This window comes from Dipodomys merriami, unplaced genomic scaffold (assembly GCF_024711535.1).
Source record: "Dipodomys merriami isolate MVZ:Mamm:240054 unplaced genomic scaffold, mDipMer1.0.p SCAF_64, whole genome shotgun sequence".
Lineage (NCBI taxonomy): Eukaryota > Metazoa > Chordata > Mammalia > Rodentia > Heteromyidae > Dipodomys > Dipodomys merriami.
In genome coordinates this window covers 2,598,516-2,610,710 of record NW_027206224.1, presented here as the reverse complement: position 1 = coordinate 2,610,710, position 12,195 = coordinate 2,598,516, and the positions used below count along the sequence as shown (strand labels likewise).

The 12,195-nt window shown below is 44.5% G+C and overlaps 1 protein-coding gene across 5 annotated transcripts in view; it reads left to right on the top strand.

Annotated features, from left to right (window-relative positions):
- Positions 1-12,195, top strand: part of LOC138815385 (tRNA-dihydrouridine(20) synthase [NAD(P)+]-like) — a 43,978-nt gene that overhangs the window by 1,879 nt on the left and 29,904 nt on the right. For 4 of the 5 annotated variants that reach the window (XM_070004745.1, XM_070004742.1, XM_070004744.1 and 1 more), the window contains exons 2-3: positions 1,332-1,473; positions 10,222-10,267. In XM_070004745.1, coding sequence (XP_069860846.1) covers positions 1,348-1,473; positions 10,222-10,267 — 172 coding nt within the window. In that variant the 5' untranslated portion in view covers positions 1,332-1,347. Of the gene's footprint in view, positions 1-1,331; positions 1,474-10,221; positions 10,268-12,195 lie in introns of those variants that run through there. The other variant, XM_070004746.1, reaches the window with a different exon arrangement.

Sequence of the window (12,195 nt, the reverse complement as noted above, 5' to 3'; positions counted from 1 at the left end):
ATGCTCAGCAAAATGAATAAAATCTCTGTTTTTGTGGAGTTAACATTTTGATTGTCTTGAGGTAAGATCTAAAAATTGGTATGAAAAAAAAAATCTCTTAGCTAGGTGCCAGTGGCTCATGCCTATCTATAGTCTCAGCTACTCAGGAGGCTGAGATCTAAGGACTGTGATTCTAAGCCATCCTAGACAGGAAAGTCCATGAGACTATATTTCCAATTAACCATAAAAAATCCAGAAGTGCAACCAGGAGAGCACTAGCCTTCAACAAAAAAATTAGCTAGGACTACACACATGAACTGCTGCTGCCTAGCTGTAGGCACTGTTTTTTGTTGTTGTTGTTGTTTTGTTTTTTTGAGTGTTAGATGATCCTCTTGTTTTTTAAATGCTAATATTGGTAAAGACTCTTTAAGACCCTTGTACATCCATTTTTATTGCTGTACTCTATTACAGCTAAGTTATGGAAACAACCCAGAATCCCTAAAAAATAACTGGATCCACCAAAAAAAAACCAACTAAACAAACAGAAAAACATGCTGCCTATACACAATGGAATTTTACATAGCAATTAGAAAGAATAAAATTATGTCATTTGCAGGGAAATGGATGGACCCAGAACAAATCATGTTAACTGAAGTAAGGCAAGCTCAGAGAGACAAACGGTACATGTTTTCTCTCATATGCGGAAGCTAGATCTAAAGTACACAGGGACGTGATAAGTGATACAGGACTGTAGGCATTCACACACAATGAGACCAAAGGAAGATACTCTTAGGGGAGGAACACAAAGGTGCAATATCTATGTGCATCTGATCATACAAAATATCAGAATGAACTCCAGGAAATGGGCCCAAAGGGTTTTTTTCTTTTCTTTTTGTCTTGTTTTTGTTGTTGTTGTTTGTTCTTTGTTTTTTGTCAGTCTTGGGGCCTGAACTCTGGGCCTGGGTACTGTCCCCCAACTCTTCAGCTCAAGGCTAGTGCTCTACCATTGAGCTACAGCAGCACTTCCGGCTTTTTCTGTTTATATGGTACTGAGGAATCGAACCCAAGGCCTCATGCATGCAAGGCAAGCTCTCTACCACTGAGCCACCTTCCCAGCCCAAGAATACATTTCTTTTTGGACAGTGTCATCCCTTCCCTTCTGTCCCCATCCACAAGTTGTATAGTTTATTTTCAATGTAGTGTCTAGTGAGTATTATTCACAGTCATACTTTTTATGATCAAAGGAAAGGAAAAAAAATGAGTAAGTTGGAAGGAGGAAGGGAAGCCTCCACTAGATTATAGAAGTGACTTTCTTCACTTAATGTTGCTACTTATGTTTTCCCTTTCTTTAGGTATAGCGCAGGAGGAATGATTGTGAATAATATTTCCCTGTGCTACCACAACAAAGTCATCTTAGCCCCTATGGTTCGGGTTGGGACCCTCCCAATGCGGCTGCTAGCCCTGGATTATGGAGCAGACATTGTTTACTGTGAGGTAAGGTGTTTTTGATTTTCAGTGTGTAGGGGTAGCTTTCCAACAAGTGCCATCTCAACCTTCGAGTGGGGAAATGGTCAGGAGTGGAGGAGACCCAGTGGGAATTTACCTCATAGATGTTCACTGACGGTAGGAGGGATGAACACATATGATCCTGATGAGTTCTATCCCCCTGCCCTCAAGGCTAGTGGCTTGGGTCACATATACTTAGTGCATTTATGAACTCTGGGGCTAAGAAGAAGAGAAAAGGACTAGTTTCATGTAAGGGAAGCTGAGTAAGATTGATAATGATAGCTAGGGGATTTTCTGGTGGTAGCTACAGTAGATACACCCACTGGGCTCGCATCCCAGGTTTAGGAAGAATTGCTAGGAAAAGTAGAATTATAGAAGTAGCTGATATTGAATAGTGAAGGATTGTCAGCTGTAGTTTTTTGTTTTTGTTTTTTTTTGGTCAGTTTTTGGGCTTGAACTCTGGGCCTGGGCTCTGTCCCTGAGCTCTTCAGCTCAAGGTGAACACTTTACCACTTGAGTCACAGGTACACTTCTGGTTTTCTAGTGGTTAATTGGAAGTAAGAGTCTCGAGGACTTTCCTGCCCAGTCTAGCTTTGAACGGAGATTCTCAGATCTCAGCCTCCTGAGTAGCTGTGATTACAGGCCTGAGCCACTGGTACCCAGCTGATATTTCCATTTTTTAAAATTCCTTCTGGGGCTGGGGATATGGCTTAGTGGTAGAGTGCTTGTCTAGTAGGCATGAAGCCCTAGGTTTGATTCCTCAGTACCACAAAACAAAAAAATAAAGCTAGGATTGATGCTGTGGCTCAAGTGGTAGAGTGCTAGCATTGAGCAAAAGTAGCTCAGGGACAGTGCCTAGGCCCTGAGTTCAACCCCTAAACTGGCTAAACAAACAATTTTTTTTAAAAAGCTGCTTGGGGTAGGGGTTGGGGTAGGATGAGATGAGGAGGTGAATGTGGCTGTAAAAAAGCAACACAAGCAATTTGTTACAGTGATAGATTCAGCTCAAGTGGTAGAGCATTAACCTTGAGTGAAAAAGGTAGGGGCCAGTGCCCAAGCCCTGAGTTCAAGCCCCAGTCCTGGCACCAACAAAAAGTAGTATCAGGAAAGGCAGAAGTCAAAACCTATGCCTTTTGATACACAGAAATCCAGTTGCAAGAAGACCAGAAGTGCTGGGGATATAGCTCAGTAGTATGTGTTTGCTTAGCATGTATGAATGGCCCTGAGTTTGGTCCCCACTACTACTAAATAAGTGGAGCGTTTCACTTTTTTTTTTTTTTTTTTTTGTGGGAGGAAGATTTTTTTTTTTTTTCCTGAATGACTACTACTTGTTTTAGGGTCATGGCATCTTGTGTATATATGCTCCCATGCCCATTTACTCTTGTTGTCATGTGAGTATGCTGTACCTAGTACCCTCATGGCATTGGAATCTTTCTGTAGCCTGCACTGTAGAGAATATGAGTGTATAAAAGAAGAAAGTTGAAAGGTACTTGCTGGAGAGTACGGTGTTTGGGAATAGCGATGGCACATTAGGGTGAATGTCTAAGGAGTTAGGGAGTTGATGTGAAAATACAAGGGATGAGGCAGCAGTAAGGCTTCTAACCACCCGGTCAGGAATTGAAGAGGTTAAGCCAGTAAAGAGTGCAGGCAGGTGGCCTGAGGTATTGAAGAAGTGGGGTACAGGAAGTTCTTTGAAGATGACTTGCATATTTGTAGAATAAGAGGAAGGAAAGACTTAGATAGTGGGGGCAGGGGAGGGAGATTAGGGTGATAAGCCAAATTTTGGGACCTTTTATTTGTACTAAGGTTGAACCTAGGGTCTTGCCTATGCTAGACAACGGACACTCTCAGCACAAGATTCCAATTGTTTGGAGGGAGGGAGTTTGAACTCAAGGCCTCTCTTTTGTTAGGCTGGTGCTTTACCATTTGAGCCAGCTCTCCATGTTTTTTTTTCTTTTTTTTAGGACAGGGTCTTGATATGTAGCTTAAACTAGTCTGGAACTTTTGGTCTTCTTGTCTCAGCTTAGCAAATGTATATTACCACACCCAAATGCCAGCCCAGTATTTTTTTCCTTAAAATTTATTTATTTATTTATGTTTGTCGGTTGTGGGGCTTGGACTCTGGACCTGGGCACTGTCCCTCAGCTCTTCAGCTCAAGGCTAGCCCTCTACCACTTGAGCCACAATGCCACTTCCGACTTTTGCTGCTTATGTGGTGCTGAGGAATCGAACCCAGGGCCTTATGTATACAAGGTAACCACCGAGCCACCTTCCAAGCCCTTATTTATTTATTTACTTGTTTAAGTAATTTTACAAAGCGGTATAAGTTCCAGAAATCATCTTGACAGCCTAATATTCTTGACAAGGTGATAGGGTCAGCTTTCCTCTGAGATGGGACAGGGAGGAGAGTAGGAGGATTGATAGAAGGGAGGGAAACTGAGGGGGTTCTATGGACAAAGACTTGTAGGAAGATGTAGAAAGTCAGTCTTGAAATGAGGTGACAGGATGGTGGGGGTAAGGACTTGAGCAAAGTGAAGTTCTGGTCCTGTCCCTGCAGGGAGGAGACTGGGCATTTTGCCTGGCAGCCAGGTGTGCCAGGTGATGCTTGATCACAGCCTAGTGGGAGGGAGAACTGGAAGCTGGCAGTCGGTATACCTGTGGCTGGGGACTGACATGCCTGTACCTGTAGGACAGGGACAGATATTTCTGGTGTGCTGACAAGGTGAAATGGGAAGGCTGGGAATGGAGAGAAAAGGGTTTTCTAGAGGCTTAAGGTAAAAGGTGGAAAGGGAGACTTCTGAGTTTAGGATCTGAGGTCCACATTCTCACTTCTAATGTTTTGTAGACACGTTTGAGGGAAGCTGTTAGTATACACATTCATCAGCCTTTCAGACTGCTAGAACATGCCCAGGGCAGGAGAAAGAAATCTGTTCTCTGAAGCCATATCCTGGGGGCACTGAGCATTACTTAGCTGCTTGCATAGGTCCTTGAGTGCTCAGGTGTGCGTTAGGTGTAACTTTTCCTGACCAGCACTCTCTTTGACCCTCTTTGCTCTCCGGAAAAGCGTTTTAAGTCCGGCACCCGTGGCTCATACCTGTAATCCTATGTGCTCTGGAGGCTGAGATCTGAGGATCGTGGTTCAAGGCCAGCCCAGGCAGGAAAAAAAATCTATGAGGCTCTTATCTCCAATAAACTACCAAAAAAGCCAGAAGTAGAGCTGTGGCCTTGAGCAAAAGAAGCTCATGGATAGAGCCCATGTCCTAAGTTCAAGCAAAAACAAAACAAAACAAAAAAAGTGTTTTGAATTTGAATGGTAAATGGAAGAGGAACTCTGAAGATTCGTTGACTAGATCTGAGGACAAAACAAAAAAGACCAAATGCCAGGAAGTCACACTGCTGGTACCTTTACTTATGGCAATCCCTAGTCAGGACCTCAGCTCTCTATCCACTTAGTCCAACTGGGTTCTGTGTGGTGGCTGACTCCTGTTGAAGCCCTCAGCATATTCCCTACTATCCTATCGTCCATCTTTGTTCAGCGGTACCCTCTTATGGTCATTCATGAGAAATTGGGCACTGGTGGCTCACACCTATGATTCTAGCTATTTAGGAGTCTGAGATCTGAGGATTATGGTTTAAAGCTGGTCTGGGCAGACGATTTGTGAGACTCTTACCTCCAATTAACCACCCAAAAGCCTGAAGTGGAACTGTGGCTCAAGTGGTAGAGTACTAGCCTTGAGCACAAAAGCTCAAGAAAAGCAAGTGCCCAGGCTTTGAGTTCAATTTCTAGTACTGACACACACACAAAAGCAGACTTGGGAAAAATTATGTCTTTTCTACTTAAGTTTTGCTTGCTGTGTCTATTAGTTGGATGCCTGCTCCAATGGCTCTGCGTGTCTCATCTCTTCCTAATCTTGTCCTTTGAGAATTGGCCCATTGAGTGCTGACAATTCACTTCTATTCTGTTCTCATCTCCCCTTGGTCTTTTTCTGAGAGCTGAGACAGTGTTTTCCTTGGGAGAGTGTGGAGTGTAACTCCAGGGTGGAAAGGGGCAATGGCTCTCGTAATGCAGTGTCTGACCTAGACAGCTACGCTGTGCTGACAGCCCTGGGCATCTGTGCTAATGTTGGAAGCTGGGCAGTGGAACCAGAGTTGTCACAGGAAATAGCTAGTCTGCTGACCTTCCCTCAGCTAATTATTTGAGGGTTGTTACCAAACCCTTTGGGACTTAAGGCACAAGATTTATGTAATGACTTCAGTATGTGGCCCTTTTACCTGGGCAAAGCTTAGTTCTTCTAGTAAATGTAACTAATCTTTTCTTCAGGGTCCAGCTCAAATTTGGAATAGAGGAAATATTAATTTTAATACTTTAGCTAGTGTGGCTTATAAACAAAGATGTTTATACTGGAAGAGACCTAGCTCCTGCAGGGATCAGACAGGCAGTCAGGTAGGCAGGCCTGTGATTGGCATGAATAGGTAGAAGGCTACACACTGAGTTCTGGGCATGGTACAGTGTGGTATCTGGTGCCCTCTGGTGGATCCAGAGTTACTTTACAGGCAAGCATTGGAGGCCAGCTGTCTGGATGCTTTTCTTTTTTTTTTTGTGGGTTGTGGGGCTTGAACTCTGGGCCTGGGCACTGCCCCTCAGCTCTTCAGCTCCAGTCTAGGGCTATACCACTTGAGCCACAGCACCACTTCCAGTTTTCTGAGTGGTTTATTGGAGATAAGAGTCTCATGGACTTTTCTGCCAGTCTGTCCTCCTGAGTAGCTAGGATTATAGGTGTGAGCCACTGGGCACCCGGCTTGCCTGGATGTTCTTTCTGGGTGAGTTCATCATAGGCCGCCCATTTGTAAGGTTAGGTAGTCAAGCCAGCCCACCTACCTAGTTCAGCACCTATGCCATACAAGGCATGTAGGCATTTTCCTTTTTTTTTTTTTGGGGGGGGGGTCCAGTCGTGGGGCCTGAACTCTGGGCCTGGGCGCTGTCCCTCAGCTCTTCAGCTCAAGGCTAGTGCTCTACCACCTGAGCCACAGCGCCACTTCCAGCTTTTTTCTTTTTGCTTATGTGGTGCTGAGGAATCGAACTCAGGGCCTCGAGCATGCAAGGCAAGCGCTCTACCACTGAGCCACCTTCCCAGCCCTCCTTTTTTTTTGGTCAGTCGTGGGGCCTGAACTCTGGGCCTGGGCGCTGTCCCTCAGCTCTTCAGCTCAAGATGAGCGCTCTACCTCTTGAGCCACAGCGACACTTCCGGTTTTTGAGTGGTTTGTTGGAGATAAGAGTCTCACGGACTTTCCTGCCCTGGCTGGGTTTGAACCACAATCCTCAGATCTCAGCCTCCTGAGTAGCTAGGATTACATGTATGAGCCACTAGCACTCAGCTGCAGGCACTTTCTTACCTGAAAGATAAGCCAATTAGCAAAAGCCAAAGGGAGGCGTAGTCTTTCCTCACGAGAGCCTATCCTATTGGCCTGTTAGACTTCTACCTTTCAGTAAGTAGGGTTAAGGGAGAAGAAAATGTGTATGTGTTTGTACCAGCCTGGGGCTTGAACTTAGGTCCTGGGCACTGTCCCTGAGTTTTTACACTAAGGCCAGCCTTAGTCTTCTACTTAAGCCCCATCTTCACTTTGGACTTCTTTTTTTTTTGGGGGGGGGGAGGTCCGGTTGTGGAACCTGAACTCTGGGCCTGGGCACTGTCCCTCAGCTCTTCAGCTCAAGGCTAGCGCTCTACCACTGAGCCACCTTCCCAACCCAAAATTGCTATTATTTTTTATTTATGTGGTACTGAGGAATTGAACCCAGGATCTCCTGCATGCTAGGCATGCACTCTACCACTAATCCACATACCCAGACCGGCCCCCCCCCTTTTCTTTGGTCAGTCGTAGGACTTGAACTCTGGGCCTGGGTACTGTCCCTGAGCTCTTCAGTTCCAGGTGAGCACTCTACCACTTGAGCCATAGCACCACTTCCCAGTTTTCTTGTGGTTAATTGGATATATAAATGTGGGCTGGGAAGGTAGCTCAGTGGTAGAGCGCTTGCCTTGCATGCATGAGGACCTGGGTTCGATTCCTCAGCACCACATAAGCAAAAAGAAAAAAGCCAGAAGTGGCGCTGTGGCTCAAGTGGTAGAGCACTGGTCTATGAGCTGAAGAGCTGAGGGACACAACCGGACCCTCCCCCCCCCAAAAAATAATAAATGTCCTGGACTTTCCTGCTCAGGCTGGCTTTGAACCGAGATTCTCAGATCTCAGCCTCCTGAGTAGCTAAGATTATAGGCCTGAGCCACCAATGCCAGGCACACTTCTGGGTTTTTGATGGTTAATTGGGTATGAGAATCTCATGGAGCTGGGTGCTGGTGATTCACACCTGTAATCCTAGCTACTCAAGAGGCTGAGATCTGAGGGTCACAGTTTGAAGCCAGTTCCAAAGTCCATGAAACACTTATCTCCAGTTAACCACCTGAAACCTGGAAGTGTGTGTATATAGGTTTATTGTGGTGAAAACTCAAGATTTACCATATTCATTGAGTTTAATTGTACAGTAATGTTAACTATGTCCACATTATTGTGAAACTGATCTGTGGAACTTTTTTTTTTTTTTTGGTCAGTTGTGGGCTTGAACTCTGGGTCTACAGAATTCAGCTCTACAATGCCACTTCATGCTTTTTCTGTTTACTGAGGAATCAAACCCAGGGCCTCATGCATGCTCACAAGCACTGAGCCACCTTCCCAGCCCTTTATCCTCTTATAAAATTGAAACTCCATACCCATTTAAAGAGCAACTCTTTGTTTCTTTGTCTTCTCTATATCTTGATAACCACAGTTCTATTTTCTGTTTCTATGACTCACACTCCTTTTTTGATATTGTAGATAAGTGGAATGGTGTATTTATAGCTTTGTCACTGGCTTATTTCACCTGGCATAATATACTAAAGACTCAAACATGTTGAAACATGTGACAGGATTTTTTCCCTATCTATCTATCTGTCTGTCTGTCTGTCTAGTGTATTTGGGACAGGGTCATGATGTATGGCACACACTAGGCTCTTATCTTGTGATGTTCCTTTCTCTACCTTCCAAGTCCTTAGATTATGGGTATGTGTCCCCCTCCCCCACCTACCCCCACTGAAAAATGAAACCTTGCCCACACTAGGGCAGGTACTGTACCACTGAGTTGTTGTTGTTGTTGTTTTTGCCAGTCATGGTACCTGAACTCTGGGCCTGGGCACTGTCCCTCAGCTCTTCAGCTCAAGGCTAGTGCTCTACCACTTGAGCCACAGCACCACTTCCAGCTTTTTCTGCTTATGTGGTGCTGAGAAATCGAACCCAGGGCCTCATGCATGCAAGGCAAGCACTCTACTACTGAGCCACCTTCCCAGCCCCTTGTTTTTTGTTTGTTTGTTTGTTTTTGGTCAGTTGTGGGGCTTGAACTCTGGGCCTGGGTGCTGTCCCTCAGCTCTTCAGCTCAAGGCGAGCACTCTACCACCTGAGCCATAGCGCTACTTCCAGTTTTCTAGTGGTTTTATTGGAGATAAGAGTCTCACAGACTTTCCTGCCGGGCTGGCTTTGAACTGTGATCCTCAGATCTCAGCCTCCTGAGTAGCTAGGATTACAGGTGTGAGCCACCAGCACCCAGCTGTACCACTGAGTTGTATCACCAACCCTTTAAAAATATTTTTTGGGGGGCTGGGAAGGTGGCTCAGTGGTAGAGTGCTTGCCTTGCATGCATAAAGCCCTGGGTTCGATTCCTCAATACCACATAAGCAGAAAAAAAAAAGCCGGAAGTGGCGCTGTGGCTCAAGTGGTAGAGTGCTAGCCTTGAGCTGAAGAGCTGAGGGAGAGTTCAGGCCCACAACTGGACCCCCCCCCCAAAAAAATATTTTTGTGTATGTGTGTGTGGAGGTACTGGGACTTGAATTTGAACTCAGGGCCTTGCCCTTTTACTAGGCTTTTAAACTCATAGTTGGCACTCTACCATTTGAGCCAAGCTTCCAGTCTGACATTTTGCTGGTTAATTGGAGATAAGAGTCTCAAAGAATCAGGCCCAGTCTGATAGAGCTAGGTCATGGTCCTCAGATCTCAGCCTATTTAATAGCTAGGATCATACTTATAACCTAGCTTTTGCTACTTAATTGAGTTAATTGGAAATTAGAATCTCTTAGATTCATCTACCAGGGATGATTTCAAACCTCAATTCTGAGATCTCAGCCTTTGCGATTTGAGGTTTATAGATTTGAGCCACTGCCACTTGGCTCCTCCCCCTTTCTTCCTTGCTTTATTGCTTGCTGTTTTTCTTTCCCTCTCTCCCTCCCTGCCTCCTTATTTCCTGAGCTTGTTTGGCTATATCCTGAGTTAGGGAGCTCACTTCATTTGTTTGCACACAGGTAGACTTTTCTTTCCTGTTGTCATTGTGAATCTTCATCCCTGTGATTCTAGTTCCTAGTTCCTAGTTTTGTTTTTGATATTCACTGGGGGCCTTTCATTACCTGCCTTTCACCTAGTGAAAGGCTCATCCTTTCCAGGCTCAGACATCTCCAAGGTCCCTGAGAAGAGCAACTAATTGAGGGAAATTCATTCAGGGCGTGTGTGTAGAAGGAGGGAAAAGGACATGTCCCAAAAGTCACGATTTGTTGATAGATAGGGTCATTTACCAAGTAATGGCCATCAGGTATGTAATGAAGTCCTTCCTGTGCCCAGGGTCTAGTGTCTAGGGCTGATGAGTGTTTTCTGATTACTCTGCAGGAGCTGATTGACCTTAAGATGCTTCAGTGCAAGAGAGTTGTCAATGGTGAGTGCATCCCCAGCTCCAGGACTGTGTGTGTGTGCCCTGCTGGCTGAAGTGGCACCACCACCAACCTTGTTCACATTCTTCCCTGTCTGCATTACATAACTATGTGTGTGAATCATTTGTTCTCTTAAGTTCAGTCACTTCTCTCTAGAGGCCTTGACAGAAAACAAGATGAGAAGGGTGGGGTGTAGCTCAGTGGTAAGAGTGCTTGCCTAGCATGTATGAGGCTTTGGGTTCCATCATCAGCACTACAAAAGAGTAAAGGAAGTATGTAAGTGAGTAGATAAATAAATTACCAAGCCACCTACAGACTTGGTGGCTAGAAATCCCCATTTCATAATGCTTTGGAGTCATTCAGCATTGGGCCTGGCATAGATACTCCATAGCTGTGTGTTAGGTAAGTCACCTGACCTTTCCCTACCTCAGTTCTTATCAGTAAAATGAAAATCATAAGCTTTGCTTTACTTAAGTCATGACTTAGAGGAAGGATCAGATGAGCTATGGTGCCAGTAAGTACTTTGTACATTGTAAGCTCTGTGCAAATGGAAGTGGTTGTGATGAATTGTGGTTTTGCTTATACTTTATTGATTAGGCCAATTCTATTTGGCTGCCATTGTAATCTTTGAGGTTTTTCCCTAGAAAATGAAAACCCTAGCCAAGTGTGTTGACACATTCCTGTAACCCCAGCACTTGAGAGGTTAAGGCAGCAGGAGGAGGAGGATCACAAGTTCAAGGTCAGCTTGTGCTACAAAGTATGTTTCAGGCTCCATAATTCCATACTTAAAGAAGTAATCACAAAGAGGAATAATGTATGTTTTCCTAAACATACAAGTTGATCTCCACAACTCCTCCACACAGAATCTTTGCCACTTTTCTTCTAGAACATTTTTACATATCAGAGTCTATAGGTGACTTGTCACAATTTGTTTTGCTAATACTGTAACGAGGGTTTTTATTTTGCTGTTATAAATAAAGGTGCATTATAAACATACCAAGTTTTTGTGGTTTTTCCTCAGCTTTTCTGCTAGTCTTGAGCTACTTCTGTCAAGATTTATTGAGGGCTGGGAATGTGGCTCAGTGGTAGAGTGCTTACCTAGCATGAATGAAGCCCTGGGTTCAATTCCTTAGTACCACATACACAGAAAAAGCCAGAAGTGGCATTGTGGCTCAAGTGGTAGAGTGCTAACCTTGAGCAAAAGAAGCTCAGGGACAGTGCCCAGGACCTGAGTTCAAGCCGCAGAACTGACCAAAAAAAAAAAAAGAAAAGATTTAGTTTGATTACTTAACTCAGTATGTCGATCCTCTACCTTACCTTTTTTTTGTTGTTGTTGTTTTGTTTTGTTTTGTTTTGGGGGGTCCGGTCGTGAGACCTGAACTCTGGGCCTGGGTGCTGTCCCTCAGGTCTTCAGCTCAAGGCTAGCGCTCTACCACTTGAGTCACAGTGCCATTTCCGGCTTTTTTCTTTTTTGCCTATGTGGTGCTGAGGAACCGAACCCAGGGCCTCAAGCATGCAAGGCAAGCGTTCTACCACTGAGCCACTTTCCCAGCCCTCTACCTTACCTTTTTAAAAAAGCTTTCTAATTTGTTCAGTGTCTGTATGATAATTGCAGCTTCCATTTGTGGAAGTGCTTTAAAATATTTATGTATTTATTATGTATGTATGTACATACATACATTATGTATGTATGCACATAATGTATTGATTTATGTTCTGATCCTGGGGCTTGAACTCAGGGTCTAGACACTGTCACTGAGCTTTTGTACTTAAGGCTAGCACTCTACAACTTCAGCCACAGTTCTACTTCTGGCTTTTTGATGTTTAATTGGAGATAAAAGTCTCACAGGCCTTCTGTCCCTGTTAGCTTCAAACTGAGATTCCCAGATATCAACCTCCTGAATTGCTAAAATGACAGATATGAGCCTCTGGT